Source organism: Accipiter gentilis, chromosome 9 (assembly GCF_929443795.1).
Source record: "Accipiter gentilis chromosome 9, bAccGen1.1, whole genome shotgun sequence".
NCBI lineage: Eukaryota > Metazoa > Chordata > Aves > Accipitriformes > Accipitridae > Astur > Astur gentilis.
Window position 1 is genome coordinate 36,510,383 of NC_064888.1, and position 22,871 is coordinate 36,533,253.

The 22,871-nt window shown below is 36.6% G+C and overlaps 1 protein-coding gene across 1 annotated transcript in view; it reads right to left on the reverse strand.

Moving 5' to 3' along the window:
• PDZD8 (PDZ domain containing 8) overlaps positions 1 to 22,871 on the reverse strand; it is a 67,053-nt gene that overhangs the window by 41,621 nt on the left and 2,561 nt on the right. Inside the window, exon 2 of the mRNA XM_049810453.1 lies at positions 3,942 to 4,064. Coding sequence (XP_049666410.1) covers positions 3,942 to 4,064 — 123 coding nt within the window. The remainder of the gene's footprint in view (positions 1 to 3,941; positions 4,065 to 22,871) is intronic.

Sequence of the window (22,871 nt, forward strand, 5' to 3'; positions counted from 1 at the left end):
CACATTCTCGGGAAATCTTCCAGTGGTACTTACTGTCCCTCTAAAATATCAGCACAGTAGCTATTTAGCTGTCTTGTACTGGTGGCAACTAAGGTAGAACAACAAGGACAGGAGGCAGCTCAAAATGGGAATAAAATAGAATTTTCAGCCAGAACCGTAACAAAAGTCACAAGGAAAACAATGACTCATAATGAGATTTCACCTTACATTAGGTTACCAACACCCAACTTGAAGGAATATGTAACAGGACAGCAAAACCACGCATTTAAATTTTGAAGAGCTCTCCATACTGGAGTTTGGAATTCAATTTCCAATTTCAGAAAGACAAAGGGGAAATTTTAACTGCTACTACACCAAGGGAATTTTTTGTTTGAATAATACCTCCATTAGCATGCAAACAGAGGTACTGTACTCTATAACACAGCTGCAGATAAAGACTAACATTAAGATTATTTCACAACACACCCCAAACAACTGGATATTAAGGAGATATCTGTGTCCTACAGATTGAAAGTTTATAAATCAGTATGAAAGGATGTATGAAAGATATCCCAAAACAAAGTTTATGACCCCCGCTATAATTAAATCAATGAAGAAATGTGATTAAATTACCACCTGAGTAATTAAAATACACATACAGAAAGTGAATTTTTGTTCCTTCTTCACTTGTAAATCAGATGGTTTCCTTCAACAAGCGAGGATAAGGTAAGAGAAAGTGATTCAACAGCATAGCTATAGATATGAAAACAGTTGTTTGTAGCTGTCCTGTTTTCCAGTCTAAGATCTACAAGGACTCCAAGACATAAAGTGTTTGTCCTGTGATACAGAACGACAGAAGCACATGGAGGTTGTGGTCACCTCAACTCTTGAGCCAAGCCAAGCCAAGAACTTCAGCAAGTCTTTATAGTCTTTCAGAAAGGAGGATAAATAACAAGGCTATCAAGTTTCCTGCTTTTTGTAGGACAAATGCTGAAGTACTGATCTGCAAATCTAACAAGAATCTGGTATGGGCAGACAAAGTACACACCCACCTTTAGTAACATGTTATTTATTGCCAGGTGCATAAAAGCAAGCTGAATTTATTTCCTTTACAATGCCTTCCTAATTATTTTTTAATTTCAATTGTGGCCTTTCTATTTGCAAGTACTTTAGATGCTGAAATAAGCAGAATATTTCCCAAATTTTAAGAATGTCAAAAGCAGATTCAGTATTCACATACTTAAAGGTGCCACTGCTGCACACTGAAATCTACTTAAAGACAAAAGGAGAAGAACCCACAAAAGTCCAAATTTGACAAGTCAGTCTTAGTTATTTAGTAAAATACCAGAGTGTGCCTATCTGAGGAAAATTGCCTTCTCCACAAAGGTTATCTATTGAAACAAATGCTAACTTAGAAAGCCCACTTGATGGCATAGTTTTGGAAGAATATTCTCACCTAACATAAGAGTTTATAGGCTTTAAGACTTTCTTCACCATGTATCTTTTAAAAAAATAAATGTAGCAAAATTTAACAGCATGTTGCTTTGCTTCTTCCTTTTCCTTAAAAATTTAAGGTAATGACAGGTAATAGCATTTTTCCAACAACTGAGCTCTGCAAGGGCATTGCACTTGTACACGAAAACTTACATTTTCAACAGGTCAGACAAGAATTTGCAAAACATAATCCTTTATTATTTACATCAAGTTCCCATCCTTTCGTTAATTTCATTTTGAAAGTGTGCAAAATTTAGTTTTTCTTTCACTAGAATGACAGCAAGGAAATTAATGTGGTCAAGCCTGCAATTAGAAAAGAAACAAGTGCAGCTATTTGGTTGTGTGAAGACTATAATGAAATTAAACTAGACATTTATAACACAAAAAGTTTGCTAAATGTTTTGTCACTATAGTTCCACCACTGTATTTCAGATTTAAGCAGGAGAGAAGTAGCAGAACTCTGTTACCAGACTAGATAGAGTATGTCAGTGGTCAATCAACTCCAAATTCTATGCAGAAGTCAAAGAACAGCTACTGTACTGAGAGACAATACAAAAACCTTCTGAGGCACTGAGCAAAACGGAAAGACACACAGAAGTTAAAGTGATCTTTCATTTCTGGAATGAGAATGATCGCTAAGAAAAATGTTCAGGTCCCTACGGCAGACATGAGTGATAAAGCTCTGTATTTCAGTATGCAGTGCTGCACTGCAAAAGAACCATTGAGAATGGTCCCAGGCAACCTTCACACCAGTTCACATACAGTGGTGATGAAAAAGGAAAGGTTTGTCATTGTTACTTTCATATATGTTGTGTATTTCTTCTTTTACCACCAAAATCCTCTATATGTCTTTCAGCTTCCACCTCATCAATACCTTCAGGTGCAAAGTAAGCAAGAATATTTGCTCACAGGGGGACTCAATGGACAGCAGTTGTAGTTTAGTTCAAGAAAGGATGGGACACCTGGAAGATCTGAGAAATTACTAGGGACCAAGTGTCAGACATCTAGATTGAGAGGTGTCTGCTGAGACATAATTTTCAAGTGTGTGTCAAGAAATGCCAAGCGGCATAAAACAGTCAGATTAAGTCAGACTTGAAGCTTAAAAGACCTGACAAGCCAGCAACTGCATCCTCTCCCATCCATCTGATAAGCATCTGTGACAGCTGAAAATACTGAGAGGTCAGATGATGATGTCAAACTGAGCAATCTGGCTTCTAAATGTAATGGAAAGAAACACAACACTACTGACATATTGGTGATGTTGTACAGTGTTTCAGAATCAGGAAAGACATAGTATTTAAAAGATTACTTTCCAAACCAAGAACAACTGCACACAACTTAAGGTAGTTATTTTGGGCCCTCTTATAATAAAAATGAATGCACTACCAGACTGAAATTGCAGACTGCCTATAAAGAGAGATCATGAGTTCCCTTACTCAGCATGGGTAAAAAGGAAACACTCCTAGCAGCCAAGGAGTGCACAGAGTCATTTAGTATCCTTGGATCATTCACAGAAAACATATCACAAAGCTAAGAGACAGGTAAGCAGCAATTTTATTAACAAAAAAAAAAAAAATAAAAAAAATAAATCACTGCTGTGGCCTACACAATCCTTAGAACAGAAGAGTTATCTTCTGGAAATCCATGGCACTGATAAACCACATTAGTACAGAAAACACAATTCAAACAGTTGTACAAGGCTACAGAAAAAAGTGTGAAGAGGAGCTCATATGGTAATACAAGCAATGAAAACAACAGGTTAAAAAAAGTCTTGCTGCAAACCAGAGTTTAGTTCATAAGGAGCAGAACGGCACATGACTAGATCAAAGCCTAAGCACTACTTGGATAAGATCTAACATAAACCAAGAACTAAGAGGTCTGGAAAAAAAAACCCCAAAAACAGACAAACCAAGAGCCCACACACCTTTTCTCCAGCTTTAGAGAGAATAATTTTCTCTTCAATGAATGAAGGAAGTAGATTTTATTTCTTTCCATTATTTTGCTCGAGACAAAGACAATAAGTAATGCCTTATAAAAGTTATTTGGATTAATCTAAGTAAGACCGAGTGAAACAATTATTTCCCTTTGCTTACAACATAATACAATAGGATAATTACAACATTTATGCTGTCCTGGAAAGAGATTCATAATTTGGTGCGCCAAACAAACAAACAAAAAACCCAAGAAAAACCCCAACAGGAGGCAAAGATTAGCTTGTAACCAGGCAAAATTCAGAAGAAAGGCAAATGCATGCACCCACACAAAACACGGAAGAACCTCAGGAACTTACTGCAACTTTCATTTGTTCATTTTTACTTAAAAAAATACATTTCTTCATTAGAGCACAATCACACCACCAAAGCTGCTAGTTCGTGAATCAGAACAGACCTACAGCTATAATTACAACAAACTTAAGTAACATGGGTACTTGCTTAGTCAAGAATGAGCAAAAGACCACAAAACATTACCTTGTACATTCAATTAACGTGACTTTTAGTCGACCTTCTGTCAATGGAAAATCCTGTATACAGAGGTCTCGATCTTCATATTCATCAGGTGGCAACACTTGAAATGGAAAAAATGGCTTGAACCTGAAAACACAGAAGAGACTCATCTTAATTCAAATGACATAAATCACACTAACACACAGAAGTAAAAAAAGGTAACAGGATTACAATGAATCTTTAACACTCCTAAAGAGAAATACCACCATTCCTACATATTCATTGGTCAAAAGGAACAAGTAGAAGCTACTAAAGCTTTTTGAATGCAGAAGACTGGAGAGTACATAAACAAAGGTTGTTTCACAGGAATAGATTATTTGAGTTATATTTACTAGTGCAGATAATTTTGAGAAAGTGGGAAGCTGATCAAATCACACAGTATGTTTATGATTGCAAATGTGATTTAACACAAGAGTCCTTTTGCAGTAAATATCTTACCAGGTCTCTCAGTTTTAAATTATTCTGCATAAAGTATCACAGCACTGAAATGAAAAAATACACTATAAGCCTAAAGCTTAAATTTTTATGACACTGCTGTACTTGGAGGACTGATGCATCCTAATAAACTGTACACTTTTGTTACACAGATTGATACATCTCTCATTTTGTGAAAAACATTCAGTCGCTCTTTTCAGCCAGTCTTCTTCAATTAAAATATACAGGTATTCTAAATATTTGCCCTTGAGCTTTATTTCCCTCATCACAGCACATGATTCACCGGAAAAGCAGTTCATATTCAAGATACTAAGTGTTTTACACACATTATCTCACCACATAATTCTCTCTCTTTGATAAGAATATGCCAAGTTATAAATACCGATTTCATTTTTAAGTGATAGTGCTTCAGTGTCGGACACAGCCACGATCTGAGGGAAGGAAGGAGGGGGAGAGGCTGCACAGCTGCAGCCCCATCACATGGCAGACACACACATGCAATCCTAACAGCAAGGACCACAACCCTGCAAATAGAAAGATATCGTGGAATCTGCACCAGCATTTATAGAAAGTATTTGAAAAAGCACTTGCAGGATATTCCATCTTTCTGGTTTTATTTATTGCTCATTTCTTAGCACTGCCCTGTGACTTGGTTTCCATCCTCTGTCACAGCCTCCCAGTGATTATTTCTGTTCAGAAGACTTACAAATAGCAGGACACAAGCACCACTGCCTGCAGGATGTATCTGCCATTTCATGAGAAAGAAGTCTTTCATAAGCACTGTTTGCTCAACCATCAGAGGCATCTGCTTGTCACATTCAGAGATCACAATATGTTCAGGAAATAGTCACATGGATCTGAACTGAAGAGTTTCAGAAATTCAAATAAATAATTAAGCGCCCTTTAACTGTCGGCACACTCTTCGGGTGGGAGCTCAACACTCTGATTCGAGACACTTCGTTTCTGTACGAGCATCAGCCTCATACAGAGCCATGAGAAAGACATTTCTTTTGTTCTGCTTGTGAATAAATACAACTCAACACTCCAGCTATTTTCCTGAAATCCAATTCAACTTCTAACTTTAATTTGGTTCCAAGTTTCTCCCTCATTAACTCCTTCAGGAAGAAAACTGTTTTGAACTTGGTCAAGTAAAAAAAGAAAATCAATTTTAAATACTTTATTCTTTTTTTTTTTTTTTTTTTTTTTTTTTTTTTTTTTAAGTCTGTGTACAAAAAACCATGAAGCTATTAAATCACACTGGCCATGGTTCAGGCTTATGAGTATACCATAAACAACCAACTCAAAATATGCCTTGCGCATGTACTATTTGGTCTGATATTTTACTCATAATCTTCCTTTATAGTTCTTGAATTATTAAAGAAATAATAAGCATCACAAGGGTAGGGAAAATACCATCAAGACAACCCCACTATTTTTATTCTACAAGACTTACTGGCACTTCAGGGCTTGGCCACCTCCCTGCTCAGACCCACTCCGAGTCATCACAGCACACACCACCACACACAAGCAAGGGTACCCTGTTCCTTTTAGGAATGATTTGTACCCCCTCAAAGTACAGATTTAGCTCAGATTTTGTTAGGCAAAAAAAGAAGAGTTAGGCAAGCACACTGGAAAATAATACCCAGGTTTGAATGAATAAGTACTTGTAGGTTTGGGGTTTTTTCAGCACAAATAAACAACATTTCACTTGGTACCAGCAACTGCCCATATACCTTCTCCCAAAATTTATTTTTAAAAAAAAAAAAAAGTAGTTTTCCATGGGAACTTCAAAGTAATGACCACCATCAGGAGCCTCAGTGAGCTACTGAAACAAAATTTCTGGGAGGGACGAACAGACAAAGAGACAGGATCCAATAGGTTACTATCACCTCTCCGAATTTCTGCAAATATCAGGCTTAAAAGTGTTGGTATTGATAAGGTCTTTCCCTTATATATACACACCATGAAACAGCCTGCAGGCTATTTACTAAAAACACAAACCTGGACAAATCTATTTTCAATACTAAAAATAAGAACAAAACAAAAAAGCAAAATAACAGACTAAAATATTCCTATAAGGATGCAGACATATCTACCTAGACATTCAAACCAAAAATGTCCTTTCTCAAGTAACTTCAGGACAAAGCTTTAAGTATAACACACACTGCAATCTTTTGCTGCAGCACAGAATGATGAAATAATCTTCAGAAGAAGCCATTTTTCTTGATAGATTAAGACATAATGTTTACTATAATTTTGATTTCCATTTTCAAAATAGCCTTTTTTTTTAATTAGTACAACAATGAATTAAAGAGGAAAAAATTCTAATACACCAATACTGTTATATACAATAATATGCAAAACACTTAAGTGTATGCTGCACTTTGTGCAGCACTAGTTAAATTTTCTACAAATATGGGATTAAAAAGCAGTCTCAACATCATTTTTAATTTACAACAAGCACTTATGTTCACATTCTTACCACTGCAACTGATTTGCAAAATCCTTTGCAAAAAACCTAACACATTACCTATTTCCATTGGCATTAACGACATATAAAGAGCTAAATATCCCACATTTAATGCATTTTTAATGTTTAAATGCTGCTCTGAGACCTTCCAATTTAATACCACAGTATTTATCTATTTAAGGTAATTTACTGAGAATTTGTACATTTCCAAAACTAAACATCGGACAAATTACTATTCCAAGTAGATTTCAACGATGCATTAGTTAAGCGAACTGTTGACAGACTATTTAAGTACAAGATAACCCAAATTTATTTTGAAAGACTTTTCTACTGGGAACTGGTGAACAAATACAGACCCAGATGATGACAGTCAGTAACATGGCAAGACTCCATTCCCTTGTGTTATAAAACCACACATGGGCAACCTGCAATCCACGCACATAACCGAGTTGGGCATCACAGGTTCTCCCATCTTTTTCCCTGAGGTAGGGAAAGCCCATGAACTACCCTACCTTTTAAAAACACAATCGCCATTAACGAAGGGCGCTCTGAGGAGTGTCACCACTGCTGCTCCTCTGTTCGGTCTAGCAGGAGAGCAGCAAAACAGCAATGGGTGTTCTTCTCCTCTGCAGAGAAGCCAGATTCCCCACGTCTGTACCATCTCTCTAACTTTCCTGCTCAAGAACAGTCACAGCAATGCAAAACAAACTGTAAAGTTTATTTCATAAAACATTTACAGTGGGGACAACAAAACACACTTTTAATATGAAAGCAAAGCTATATTTCATTGTATTAAAGTACCAACAGTAGGCTTTTAGCTAACAGTGCCAACAACATAACTCAGTGAAAAAGACAAGAGTTACAAACTCTATTTCCAAGCCCTGCAAACTGCTGTACCTTTGGTGATTCAGTACCTCCCTGTCCCAAACTTTCCCATGTAAAGGAGAGAAGTTTCCCATCATCCTGGCTTTGCTGTTACAATATAGAATTTATTTTATTAAATACCTTGTGTAAATAACCTTGCTCTAATTTCTGTAATAGCTTTAAGAGTGTATTTTGCTACGTTCTATTATTTAGTCCACCTTTAAAGAGCAAAAGTCCACCAATAAATGCCTTCGAGAAATTCATTGTATTGACTAAGAAAGAAAAAAAGACCATATATGCTACCAGTAGGCCTCTATTCAAAAAGTCTAAAGAAACCTTGACAGCGAACTAACTGCCTCAGTTAATCTCAGCTGGTCTCTGCCCTCATCACAGCAGCCATCCCAGGATCTGGTCAGTTCTCATAGGTTGGTCTTGCGAATTCAAGACTCTCATTTTGCAAACTCTGAACAAGAAAAAAATACGTGGCTTTATTTGGCTGTCTAGATTTTTAAAAACTCATCCAGTATTCTCAGCTGCCTTTCTTAACTTCAGATGGTAACCAAAAAAGTTAGCGGACCTCCATCAGTGGAGAACAAGCCCATAACAAATGGTTTGCAATCAGTTCATTCGCTGCTGCAGCCCGAGAAAAAGGTTTTAAGCCACGACAATGGCATGGGGAAATCTAGGAGTTGTTCCTGACAGTACAACAGTTGAGAAATGTTACCAAAAGGTACTCACAAGAAATATAGTACCTTTCTAAACACTGCTGAGCTGCTACCAGGCTGTCCAAGGCAAATTTTCATTGCATCTATATTAAACCCCTTTCAAGTGGGGTCTAATGCTGCCAGCTCCTTGCTCAGCAAGGTCAAAAGGCAAAATTCATGCTCGTGTCACAAATGCTTGACCTACAAAGCAGGATTACACCAACTCAATCCATATATCCGAAAGCCTCCTCTTCAATTCCAAACCCATGAAATGATACTAAACAACCACCAGAAGTAAGGTAGATATTTTATTGTCTTTAAACCATATTTGTTAAGCCTTTGTAAACTTTTCATCTTTTCTAGAGGAACAAAATAGGCATAATCATAGCTATACAAGAAAACATACACCTTACACCCCTGCCCCAAAACCCTGCTTGGATATGGCATGCTATTAAAAAAGAGTCTTTAAAACTGCCTTATATTAGATGCTTATGGTGTGTTTGCAATTTGTTTTTAAATTATCAATCTCCCTCCACAAATTTATCATCTTATTTGTCCAGAAGTCCAAAATTCAAATAGCACACTATTAAGAAAATGTTAGTTAAACCCTAGCATTTTAACTCAATATGAATATTAAGGAGAATATCTATCAATTGAACTTCATGTGAAATTTTAGCAAGTGAAAAAAAAAACCCTATGAAAAAATATTTAAAAGAAGTTGTTGAGTAGCAGAAATGTTTCTCAAATACCACAAGACACAAGCAGAAAAAAAAAAAAAAAAAAAAGAGGAATTAGGTCAGATGACTGTACTGAAAGATAATCAAGATAAAGTTACTCAATTAATACATAGGATTAAAGTTATACTTAAAGTAGCATAATACTGAGCTCTTCCACATACAAAGCACAGCAAAAATGTTTCCAGACACTGCATGCAGTCAGTATGTCTCCTTCATAACGAAAAACTTCTACACTTCATTCATGTCGTATTTCAGAATCACTTCAGTGGCTCATTTGCTCTCATCTCATCACCACCTCACTCAAAGTCTAGATCAAAATTGCATCTGAAAAAAAATAATCCCCAAATTAATCGAATTTGTTCCCCTCACTTTGGGTGTTTTCAGCCCCTGAACAATGCTAATCTTCATTCCAGTTGCCTGTTCTGTGGAAGAGGAACTCACCTACTTGGAACAAGACTGCAATTCAGTGATTTTAGTTTTAGAAATGTCTGACCTATATTCCCATTAATTTGTATTCACTATTCTGTGATGATTGTTTTGTGTTCCTTTAGCTAACTTAACAGAGAAGAGGACAGGAGTCTTTTATACCTTAGTTTAATTAACCTATTACCTAAATTAACTGCTCCCACCAGTACCTACTTAACTACAATATTTTTAGTTGCATGAGGAAATTCATTAAGAACTGGGGAAAAAAAATAGCCATTTATCTGACCAAAGATAACCATGCACTTACGTGTTTCTGTTCATTGCATCTGTTAAGAATATCCAGAATCACTGTAAAAAAAAATTGTTAAGAACTAAACACAGACAGGAACAAACTTCAAAAGCTCTCGAGTACTCCATTTCCTACTTGGAGAAGCAGAAAGACTTACAGCTTCATTTGTAAATGCAGGAGGCGGCTAGGATTTCGTAGAGCTTTTGCTAAGAAGTGAGAACACTCTTCTAGAATAAGTTCTGGAAAAAGTTTTAAATTATTCTCTGGTTTTATAAGGGAAGTTTGATATCTAAAACAGTGGTGTAAAAATTACTGGGTATCTGTTTAAGACCACATTAATCATTTGTATTCTATTAATTCCACCACTACTCTACTGCCATAAAGATTAAAAATTGTCAGGTTTATGAATTTTTTTAATTGAGGTATATTAACTGAACATTTAAATCTTAATAAACAAGGCAAAAAGACCTTAAATCTCAGAAGAGCCCACCAGCTAAAACTGCAAGTATCTTTAGCATAAGGCTACTTTGTATACATTGCAAGTCTTACAGTTTTGTTTACCACTAAGCAAAAATTAAATCAAAATCTAAAAGACAGTGCTTAGTAAAACACCAATTTACTTTTGTAAATGTTACTGTATTTGAAGATTCTAGTATCTAAAATACTTTTGAAAGAATAACTGCTGAATTTATTTTCAGTTTGGAGATTACTCAAAAGGTTCAACAACTACAGAACAGAACTCAGTCATTTTTAGATTATCTTTTTTATCTGATTCACAGAAATACAAGTCACATGCTTGTCAATTGTATAAATTTCAGTGACTGACACCAGATATTTTAAGTTATAAAAAAGTCCTCTTATCTTACATTGTGTGTAATTTAAGATTAAGTTTACTTCTACAAAAATTCTAAAATATTACAAACCACTCCTAAAAAGGCATGATCACAATAGGATTTTAGAACTACTTGTCAGCTAACATTTAAGCTTGTTAGAGTTAGGTATTATAATGCAAAATGCAAACAGCTGTATCATGCTTCACATTGAAGATGTAAAAATGCAACTTATCCTTATTTTGAAAAAAAATAGTAGTACTTTTCTTAAAAAACAAACAAACAACAACAAAACCAAAACAAAACCAAGAGTACTTTAAAAAAAAGTACCACCACTGAAGATTTTGCAAAAGCAATTCTCCAGCTTCCACTGATTTCACAAGGAACAAAGCTGAGGAACTGTCAGTATCCATATTCAGGGGACTTCAGTAATTCAAACTATACTCCTATTCAGTATAGAAATCTATTAATTTCAGCTCTAGCCATACACATGAAAATTTGGCTTATGAACAACCCGAAAAAACATTGCAATAAGAGTAGGTTTATTTTCTAGGAAATTTTATGGAAAACTGCAAATCAGTTCTAGCACTCCACCCACTATGTTACACGATATTCTGCCACAGGCATGTGGGAGGCTCATACACGTAAGATCTCAATATATGAGCAGTCGCTTCTTAAATCAAGACCTCAAAAAAAAAAAAAGCAAGGATTTTTTTTTTTCCCTTCAAAAATGTCTCACATTTCCAGATCCTTAAACTACTTAAACTATACCTCTGAGGTATATCTCAAATCAGACACTCAAGACAAACACTTTTAAAACTTTAAGACCCATTCTACAAGAACAAATAAAAGAACAAATATAAATAGCCAACTAGCTCTTCCAAAAAGATACTAGATTTTTTTTTCCTGCTTATATGACAGAACCCACTGTAAACACAACAAGGAGAATCTTAGAAGATTTGCCATTGCTGTCTGAATTGAAATAGCCATGGTAAAAGAGAAATCTTGAATCAGGTTTATCAAAACTACTTTCTTATCAGAACAAACAAGATTAATTTGACCACGCACAGACTTTTTGGCATTTCAAGAATACTAGTTTCCCAAATTCTAAATTCCATAAATACTGAAATAGCTTGGTTAACTCAATGCAGCCAATGCCTGTTTGATGTCTGAGTTTTCATGTGGTTTGGTTTTTTTGTTTGTTTTGGTTTTTTGTTTTTTTTAAAAATTGTATGTGACCTAGCTGAAGCCAACTGTTGGTTCAAATTAAGCAAAAGAGATCAAAATCCTGCCATATTTCAGTCTCAGACAGGACGAAGACAAAATTTCCCTGTCTAACCAGAAAGCCTGAATCGTTGTGGCTCTGCTCCAAATGGGACAGAAGATGCAGAAAATGCTTTTGTTCACGTAGAGCTGGAAGAGAGGCAGGTATGGCTCAGCAACCAGCTTTTAGGCATTCAAGGAGAAGAGCAGCAGGAAAAAAATACACCAAAAAAAACCCAAACAAATAAATCCAAGCCACCCCAAAACTCTACCTTTAGCCAGCTGGGTTAGAGATTGGTTCCAGTAACTGATGCTAGCAAAATGCTAGCTTCTTCTCACTTCAGCAAGAAATTCTCCCATAAGGAGGTCTCAACTCTCTCTACAAACATCATCTCCCTGCAGTTCTGGTCAGAGAAAAATGATGTTGATGTTCTAATAGAAGTCTAAGCTCTGTACATGACTCATTCATTGAGCTCAAGAGTTTTAATCCTCTGCTCTAAACACTAGCCTATGTCCATATGAAAACTGATGACATCCTCTTAGGACTCCTGACACAGAAAATGACTGCCTCACTGCTGGAAAGAGTCTCTGACAGCTGTAAAGCAAAAGTGAAAAAATATTTGTATCTGTTCTGAATTCTAGACAAGACAGCTTTCCAAGGTTTATCCTTACTCCTCCAGTTAGTTTTAAAAATGCTCGAACTGCAGAAGCTTCTCCTCACTCTACATTTATCTAGTCACTTCTAACAAGACAGAAGATGGTCAAATTCACACCCTTAAAGTCTTCCAAAGTGCTGGAGACAGTCTAGCCCGGGATTAGTAGTACCATTTTCAAAGCTAAGATGACTGACAGTTCACCTTTTAATTTTTTAACAGCAGTAATTAAGGCCCTATTTTACATACAGCTCAGCTATTCAGACTGCAGTGGTGGGGAAGGCACTGATGGGGACCAGGGGACACACCATGGCACATACTTGCCATTACAGCTGTCCCCAAGCAAAGGTGTCACCATTTGTGAGTCACAGCATTTTATTAATGGGCCCATACTGTAAACAAACAGGATCAAATAAGGCAGAACCTCAGTCTGGAGGTGACCTGTAGCACCACTGTGGACAGTCAAATGCAGGAGGGGCTTGCGAGATTAATCAACAGGAAGGATTCCTGCACTTTGCAAATCCCGCATCACTGATGGCAAGTTACAGTTGGGACTTACGATTACGTTCGAAAGAAGCAGCTGCTCAAATTACCATAATCTTTTCCCACCATCCCCACGATGAATTTGGATATTTTCTCTAATTTGCCCTTCTTTCAGAAGAACAGGAAAAAAAAAAGAAAAAAAATCTGAGTTTTTGTAGTATTGTTTTAAAACAATACCACTGACTAGCATTGCTGTTCCCACCCCACCTCCCCTTGTAATCCACTGGGCTCTTTGCTTGGCAACATTAGAATTTGTTTTGTTTATTCTACCATATTGCATTAAGTTTTGTTAGCAAGTATGCAGTTATTCTTAAAAAAAAATAATAAAAAAATACAAACTGCTGAAGTTTTCAGAGTTACACTGCATCATTTCCACTGCTTAATTACATAGGAATTATTCGCCAAGGCAGATCATTCACAGCGGTGATTCAAACACCACCATGAAGCCTTCTGCCATGTCACTGCAAGACTATGATCTTCAATTTCTACTCTTCCTATTTTAGCTCAGGCAAACAGGAATAATGGTTTAAGTCATTTACTATACAAATGACATTCATGTAAAAGTCCAATTTAGTTCTTACTACACAATGGCTCACATTTAAAATACTATATAAATGTGTATTTGACAGGCTATTTTTCAAGGGTTTTAGCATCATTTAAAGCATTTTACATATGTGGTATTAGTTATTGTAAGTATTAGTGTCTTCATTTCAGTGACACTGGCAAACACCACAATCTTGCACTTAATGTCATTAAAAAAGCAGATCGTAATATTTGTACACACTTCCTTCTGAATGGGCCTTTTTCATAATTATGTTGCCATTAAAACTGATGCAGAAAAATATATTGAAGCTTAGCATTAAGACTAAGTTGAGAAAGACTGGAAAAAAGTATAAGTGTTATGATTTCCCTAATTTTAAAATATTGGACAGAAATTAAGAAATAACTTTGTAAATTTACATCTTAAATTGTCCCTGTAAGTTTTACAGTTTAAGCAACACTAAATTGCTAAAAAAAGTATTCCCAAATGATTATCCTAATTTAATTTTATGCTAGTCATATCTGGCAATTAATTACTGTCTTTGAGTATGTGTAACGGTCTGATTATCATCAGCTGATCTCTGTAATACACTCTTTATTGCAGACAGATTTTTATGACATCTGGTAAGTCTTCAAAAATATGAAAACTGTACTGCTGTAGTAGAATCCCTGTATTTTCCATTACATGAAACAGCTTTAATGGAAAGGGCTGGGTACACTGCTCCTCACCGACCTTTCTGCTGAACTATAGAGTAGCTGCAAGCTGCACAGGGGAATTAAGAAATTATAAAGGTAAATTGTTCCCCATGTAGTTTTAAGGCTAAAACAAATTACAACAGCTGGGGGGGTAGGGGGGAACCAACAAAAAAAAACCCACAACAACGAAGTAGCTCTCCAGAGCCCAATCCAGAGTTGAACTGGTCTGTTTTTCTATCATCTCACAAAAAAATAAAGTTTTTCCTCTCTTTTCATTTCTGCTACACCTAGCATCTCCTTAGCAGTCTTCATATCTATATATATGGCCACAGACAGGTCTAAAATGCTGCCAGACTCCAGCTGGGTCCTGCAGTAAGCGGTGATGAACTCCCAAGTCCTCAGAGGGCTTATTAACCCAGGCAGGGCTCCACAAGAGTAAAAGTCCTTCCAGAAGGAAGAGTGCTTAGGGAAGCAGATGCACCTGAACAGCTTTGGGCAGGTGTGATGCAGAAGTCCAAGCTACCAAACCCAACAAAGCATACACCCCGCTTGCTGGGTAGAGCAGTTTAGGAGCACCCACATCCATGACACCACATACACAGCTATTTCACTGTCGGTTGGGCACTTTAACTGTACCATAGAAACTTTCTTTGCAACACAAAAGTATCTGTCAACTGAAGACTTCATTGCAGATTTTTTTCCACTAATTTACTAGATATGCTGGCTGGGATCATTGAACATCTTGAAAGTCTGAATTCTAGCCTTGATTTGATAGGCTTGTAAAACAAAAAACAGTGAAGGTAAATAATAAAAGGAAAAGCTTCCAAAACATGTGTGGATCTTACTCGTGTCTCTTAACCGAGATGAACACCATTCCAGCAGCAAATTCTTTAGTTTAACCAGAAACTCTGACTGCACGCAGAAACTACTCAAAGAAATTAGTTATAAATTCTGTGTTCAGCGTAGTATGTCACAATTAACCTGAAAAATGTTTATAAAACAATGATTCCCAAATCCCTTCACACAAATTGGTATCCACACTCATTTCCAAAATGAGAATTTATCCACTGTTATGAACAAGCACTCTTCAACCCTCAAACATCAAAACAAACACTTTCAGTAGAGCATTTTTTCTTAATTATAGAAAATATTGATATTCATGTATCACACAGAATAGAACCTGCTTGAAAAGCTAATTGTTCCCAGTTAACATTTATAATACTGGATCATTGCTTCCTTCTGGACAAAAGCACAGTTTGAGATCATCATGCAAAAGTTTCTATAGTTGCACAATTAATGGATTTTAGCAGATCGAGGTGGTACAAATTATCTATTAAATGAACAAATAACATAGGAACGCTACATTCTCTCCATACTCATTTTAGACAATAAATTTTATTAATCCTAGAAGAAGTTTAAAGTCTTTTACTATTCTCTGAAGAACAGTAATATCAAGAATAACCAAATGTTGAGATAGTTTTAAATCAAACAAGTGTGAACATGAACTGTAAACACAGGAGCATATCGGGTGACTTCAGGCAATCTCTGCAGGAATGCAGAATAAGCAGTTTCCCATAGAAACCGAGTAACATGAAAGGACTAGCTCCAATAGTGAAATCAGCAGCCTGAGACTAAGCTTCTCCGTCACTGGGGCACCACACAGTTCTACCACACTGACTACTAAAACCTACTGTCCTTACCCAGGCTACTTATTTAAGAGCTTTCTGATCATGTATCATTTGCTAATAAAAAGATTAACTATTTCACATGCTCAATGCATATAAAATAGGTTCTACAAGAGACTCATGCATTTTGACATAAATGAACTACCGAGAGCTGTATTAGCTACCCATTTTTACACGTAAATTCTGTGCCTCTATTCCTTGAAGTAATCTCCTTCAAAGGAAATCCAGCAGTTAGTTTGGTGTGACAGGTAGGAAACATTAGTCACACTATCTATCCACAGAAACTAAAAGTCATAATACAGCTTGTAGAAGGTGATTTAGAATAGCCCAACTCTAGAGCTTGAACACACCTACCTGCTCCAACAGACAGGCTCAGAGCCAAACTTGGACACTTGTTAGATGCCTACAGTTCGGTAATGTGATTAATTCCTACATGCCCTATATTTACTTTGAAATAAGTTACCTTTCAAAAAATAACAAGTACTACTGCTTATTTCATATTTTATTTAAAAGAACTGAAAGCTATATAAATTATGACAACGGAATAAAAAGAAAAGTATTTGTTCTCACTGAGCAGCAAGATGAGCTTAAAAGTTCAAGATCAGAGTTCAGAGGAACAGAAATATGAAGTATCAATGCTAGTGCATGCAAAATGCCATGAAGTACCAAACAAATCCTACCAGACTTTTCAGAGCCTTCATTCACTATCTACATGAAAGAAGCTCACTGCAGGACTAATATCAAGTAATTTTTAAATACAAAAGAACAAAAGTGTTAAATGCGGTAATTTTGTTTTCATTATTATTGCAGAAAGAATCTTTTATACACTGTTTCAAGTAAAAGAAGTTGAAGGAGGTTTTATGTTCCTGTCAGACCAATTAACCTTAATGCTTATTGGATTGGTATCTGTGGCAAACACACAGTAATCACCAAAACTTATTCCTTTATGTCTTCATCCATCTCTCCCTCCAACTGAGTTTGGTTTGGGGGTTTTTGGAGGGGCTTTGGGGAGGGTTTTTTTGTCCCCAACTATACCTCTGGTCTCCCAGTTTCTTCACTAATCCACCTCAAGTCAGTGCTGTATTAGTTCCTCATGCTTGCAGGTAAGGAAAGAAAATGAAGCATTTGTTGACTAATCATAGGAAAAGTCTCAACTCTTAACCTGAAAAGAGTGCCACCTTTACACTGGGAAATGTCCAATATGTAGCTGGTCATTCATTAAATCTGACTTTACAAAGAACAAGTTTCAAACTGGCATTCTTTCAGAATTAGATCTCTCCGGTGTGAAAGCCCATTGTCCTGGTTTTGGCTGGGATAGAGTCAGGGTTTTTTCTAGCAGCTGGTATAGTGTTATGTTTTGGATTTAGTATGAGAATAATGTTGATACCACACTGATGTTCTCAGTTGTTGCTAAGTAGTGTTTAGACTAAGGCAAGGATTTTTCAGCTTCTGATGCCCAGCCAGCGAGAAGGCTGGAGGGGCACAAGAAATTGGGAGGGGACACAGCCAGGACAGCTGACCCAAACTGGCCAAAGGGATATTCCACACCATGGGACATCATGCCCAGTATATAAATGGGGGGGGGGGGGGGAAGGCGGGGGGGGTTGTTGCTGCTCGGGGACTAACTGGGCATCAATCAACAGGTGGTGAGCAATTGCACTGTGCATCATTTGTATATTCCAATCCTTTTATTATTACTGTTGTCATTTTATTAGTTATCATTACTTTCTTCTTTTCTATTAAACTGTTCTTATCAAAACGTGAGTTTTACTTTTTTTCCCCCCAATTCTCTCCCCCATCCCACTGGGTGGGGGGGAAGTGAGTGAGCAGCTGTTGTGGTGCTTAGTTGCTGGCCGGGGTTAAACCACGACACCGGTGAAGTACTGGAACTGGGGAAGAAGACTAAAAGGTTTCAAAAACCCTAGAACCAATGTATTTTGAACTTGATATCTACGTAAGAAGATTTACATACATACTGTGTACCACATACTTTCATTTAATCTGAAGAAACATGTATTTAGTGACCCTCCAGACACAATGTAAGCCTGAGATAGACCACTCACAAAATAAAGAAAGTAAAAAGCTCTGCACTACAAAAAGCTTCCTTCTACACATGTAGCACCCTTGAAGAAATGAAAATATTTAATGTTCTGGGGTTTGGGTATGTTTTCTATGTGCCAGGTTGCCTACAGATCCATTTATCTAACTCCTATATGAATAAGAAAAACTACTTGTCCATGCACTACAAAGATAATTGTCGAAGCATGAAACTACTGTCTACAGACAGATCTACTGATTCCAATTATCAGCGCTTTGCCATTAGCAGAACAAGTCTTTGTGCTGTCATCATTCAGAGCATTACCTCTCTGAAACAGTCTGAAAACCCACAAGTATCACAGTGCTGCTTTACCATCAATTTTTGCAGAGCAGAAAAGCACTCGGATCCTGGGTTGGTTGTTTTTTTTTCTTCAAATGCTTCTGTACATTAGAAGATTTTTTGTACCTAGAATAGGCATGGCATTAAAAAAAGAAAATATAAAAAGCCTCCTCTTTCCTTTCAGGAGCAACAGGAATGAGAACTTCAAACAGGAGTGCCTTACAGTTTTAACTAAGTAGGAGAGATTGATACCACAGCTACAGTAGAAATCAACTCAGGAAAAGAATCTCCATATCCTCTCCCTTTGCAGAAGCTGTAGAGAAAGCAGGTATCTTTACTGGCTACTCATTTCTGAAGTTAAGACATGCTCACAGTCCCAATCTCTACAATTATATCTGGTATTTTCAAGTATAATTTCATCATATGAATAATACATACTTTTTTAAATTTTATACTTTTTCCAATACCTCTATTACCATATTATGAAGTCATTTCTATTATAAAACACACTCCAAATCAATAGCTACTTACATTACTACTTAGCTTAAGTTTTGCCAAAAATAAGAAACTGCTGTGTAACTCTTAAATTGCATTCTATAATGGTAAATTAAAATAGGTTTGTCTAATGGTTCTTCCCAGTGAAATTCAATATAGCCCCAGCTTCCAAATAAAGCATAAAACTATTTAACATGAGTAACTGTATTGCAAATGATCAGTTCCAAGGATAATTCATGTTAGAAGGGACCTCAGGAGGTCATCTAAATCCCTGATACAGAAACGTTACAAGTAATCCTTTGTGAGATTACTTGTAAAGAAAAGAAAGTTATTCCACTCTGTGGTAGCATACATTAAAATAAAGCAAAGTATAGTTTCTCTAACTGGCTAGTATCAATACAAAATATTAGCTTTTTTTAACGTAACAAACTGAGAAACCAAGTGTTCTTAAAATATACAGAACTGACTCACTGCTTAGGCAATATATAATCTGCTTAGAATTTAAATGGATGAACTTGCAAGACCTTGAATTCTGAAAAAAAAAAACCCCAGCAGCTGCCAGATTTTCTACACCATTGATTAAGAAATACCAGGCAATTAAATTCTGGGGTGAGACTAGACCAGGAGTACTTCCTCCTCACCCTTTACCTATGTACAAAGAGCTCTGTTTCTTCATTATGGCAAAGTGTATTTTTATTGTCTAGAAAGAGCCCAAAACCCATAGCTCTCTGAAACCTATGCAAAGCAAGATCAGGACCTGTTCAAAACAGCAAAGCTACAGCTGACTGTTAAGAACAGGCTAGACAACACAGCATATTTAGTGTACCTATATACCTGAGATGATGGGGGGGGGGGGGGGCAGAAATATCAAAGTTGCCACCAATAAGCAGCTTAATAATAGGTTAATGAGAAAGGTACAGCTCATTAGAGAGCTAACAGAGGTGAACCTGTGAGCACTGCAACAGCACAACCAAGCAAGGAGATAGACATATAGTAAGGACTATTTCAGGTGTCTAAGTACTAAACACACAATGGCAATGCCAGTAGCTACAGCTTAGTGTTAACCACTTTATCCTACTATTAAAAGGACACAATATGGAAAGTTAAAACCAACATGAACAATGTCTATAGTACTACTTTTAAAGAAGTGGCTGAGTGTATACAATGAAAAACCAAAGGTTGGATTCAGGACAGTAGATGAACTCCACTTTGTGCTGATCATTACTACCTACCATTCTGCTCTAGCAAAAGAAACCTACATGAAAAATACAGTGTCAAGTCAAGCCATGCCAACAGGCAAGTCTGGTTCCTGAGAGTGCCAGCATTAAAGATTTTGGGACAGCAAGACACAGCTGGTGGGTCAGTGGCCACCTTCCAGAACACCAATAGCTGACATCACGAACAGCCAATTGGGAAGTCTGAGCACGGAAAGCCTTTTCTCAAGCTCCACCCAAGGGTCAACTTGTCTTAGAACTAAAAAAAGGTATAACAAACTGTTAATTCAAGTCAAAATAGAGTTATGGAGTATGTAGAGCCAAATAAATGATGCCTAAAATTCTTCATTACCTTACTCAGGTTAGAGCTAGTTATAAAAAAGAAAAAAAAAATATACTGACTCACAGTTTTCTAGTTTCTCAAGAATGCACCAGAACTCATGTATACCGGAAAACAACAAAAAAAAATTGTCATTTTAGATCTTCCCCACATCTGAACAAGAAACTACTCTGACAGGCCACAATGTTTTCAGAAAAGCTGCTTCTATACAAAGCAACAACAAATACATTAAGGTTAAAGTTAACTATAAAACAGTAGTAACTCTTGATACTATCAATTGCACAAATCCCTTACCAACGATTACTAAAAAAAAAGCCTACCATTCTCTGAATGTTACCAGCAACCTTGTTTCCAGAGATTTAACCAAATCCTACAATATGAGATAGCAATTGCCATTCAATGGCAGAGCAGCATCGAAATAGGGTGTTTTGCCAGAAACAAACACATTTCTTAAAGAGCCAAAAAAAGTGATTACACACTATTAGAATAAAACACAAATTACTGCTTATTTGTTTAGACATAAAGTGCATTCCTCCTTTTTCAATTAGTAGACAATTGCTTTCATGGAGAAAATTGTACATAAAATGCTAGGCAAACTTTAAAATGCACTTACTAGTCTACATTGCCTCCCCTTATAGACACTTAGGAGTGCATCAGGAATGCAACATGCCTTCTTTCACTTTCAAGCATTATGCACATCACAAAGTCACTCCCAGCAATGGATGATGCAAAAGAAGATGATCTTCCTAATCACTGCTTTGCTGCACAAAATTTTGTACATAACTGGAAAGAATACAAAAGTATGCGTGTAGTAATTTGGCTGTAGCAACAGATGGTACACATGTGAAAACACAACACTTTTTTTAATGCAGTATTTTACAATTAAATAACAGATGAGAGGAGGATCTACTTTACAAAAACTTAGTTACAGGATGTTCAAAATCAACTATTGGCAAAAGTTCTCTTCTTATACCATTCACTACGAAGTAATAACCTCTAGAAGTTGCCCAATACAACAGACAAAGAAAATAGCATATTTTAATTTTTAATGCTACTTAGCATCTTGAAACAAGATAAAACTCCTTTGTGGACTTCAATCTAGATGCTAACTGGGTAACAAAGTGCCCCTTTTAACCAGCTGAAAAGAGAACTCCTTGCACTCCAAATGCTTTTGTTTACAAGGTTGTAATTACCGCTATTCAAAGATTTATTTACAAAGTTACTTGATGTAGGGAGACATCAGAAAGGTTTTGAACTGCACATGGAAGCAAATACTGACTACGTACTTAACCAAAAGGCATATAGGCCATAGGAAAAAAAAAATGGGGAGAGGATAAGCACGTTCCCTGTAGATGAGAAATTGTTAAGCCTTAAGTAAGGTAACAGGTTATTACACACTTGTTAAACTCTCCTGACTTCTTCATACACATTCTTTGCTAAAGAATATATTAACATAACGTAATCCCAAACCAATGTATTCTTACAAATTCTGTTAAGAAGATCAAGTTTTGCATCTTATCAGCAGGAGGCTTGATTTTCCAAATCAGTTCTCCATACTGTCTAAAGCATAACGTCTCAATTCTCAACTATGCTATCACATAAAAGTGTGTTGTTACTACTCGGCTGTTACCAAGTTCTGCTGTCTAGGGATCTACCTGTATAAACTCATCTGAGACACACTGGTAGAGAATACGTGTTTTCAATCTGTCTTCCACAATCTTGGGCAACTGTGGACAGCTAAAGGTTCCCATCCAGAGGTCTGCGTTCCCACTTGAAGCTTTAAAGGCAAAGTTCTAGACAGTTAGGCCACCAATGACACAACCTTCCTTCCTTAAGACAATTTCATTAATGCGCATCAAGCTTAGTGTCCTGCCTTCCCTCTTTACCACCCAGTGGGTCAGAGTGACATGTTCCGAACACGGCATAAAATCTAAAGGTAAAAAGCTCCATATATGGGGTTGGACACTGTTTCACTGAACATTTGCCACCCTGTGCTACCAGCCTACTATGCAGTGTGAAAGCCAGCTGTGATACCGTATTTCGCTCTCAAGCATTGACAAATTCCCAACTCCTTATAACTTAAAGAGAACATTTTAAAACAACAGTTCATTTTTCTTAGTTCTATAATAATTTATGCTTCCTATATTGTTCTCAGTGTCAGTTACCTTCCATTCTCTCACTTCTACTCATTTCTGCCCCAAACACTGCGCTCTGCTTCTTTCCTTATTTTCCCCTCAAGTCCCTTTAACATGTCAGTGGCTCACACATGCCTCATGCATTCTTTCTGGTGCAGAAAGTTTGAGGAATATGTGGAAAATTCATTAACTCTAACT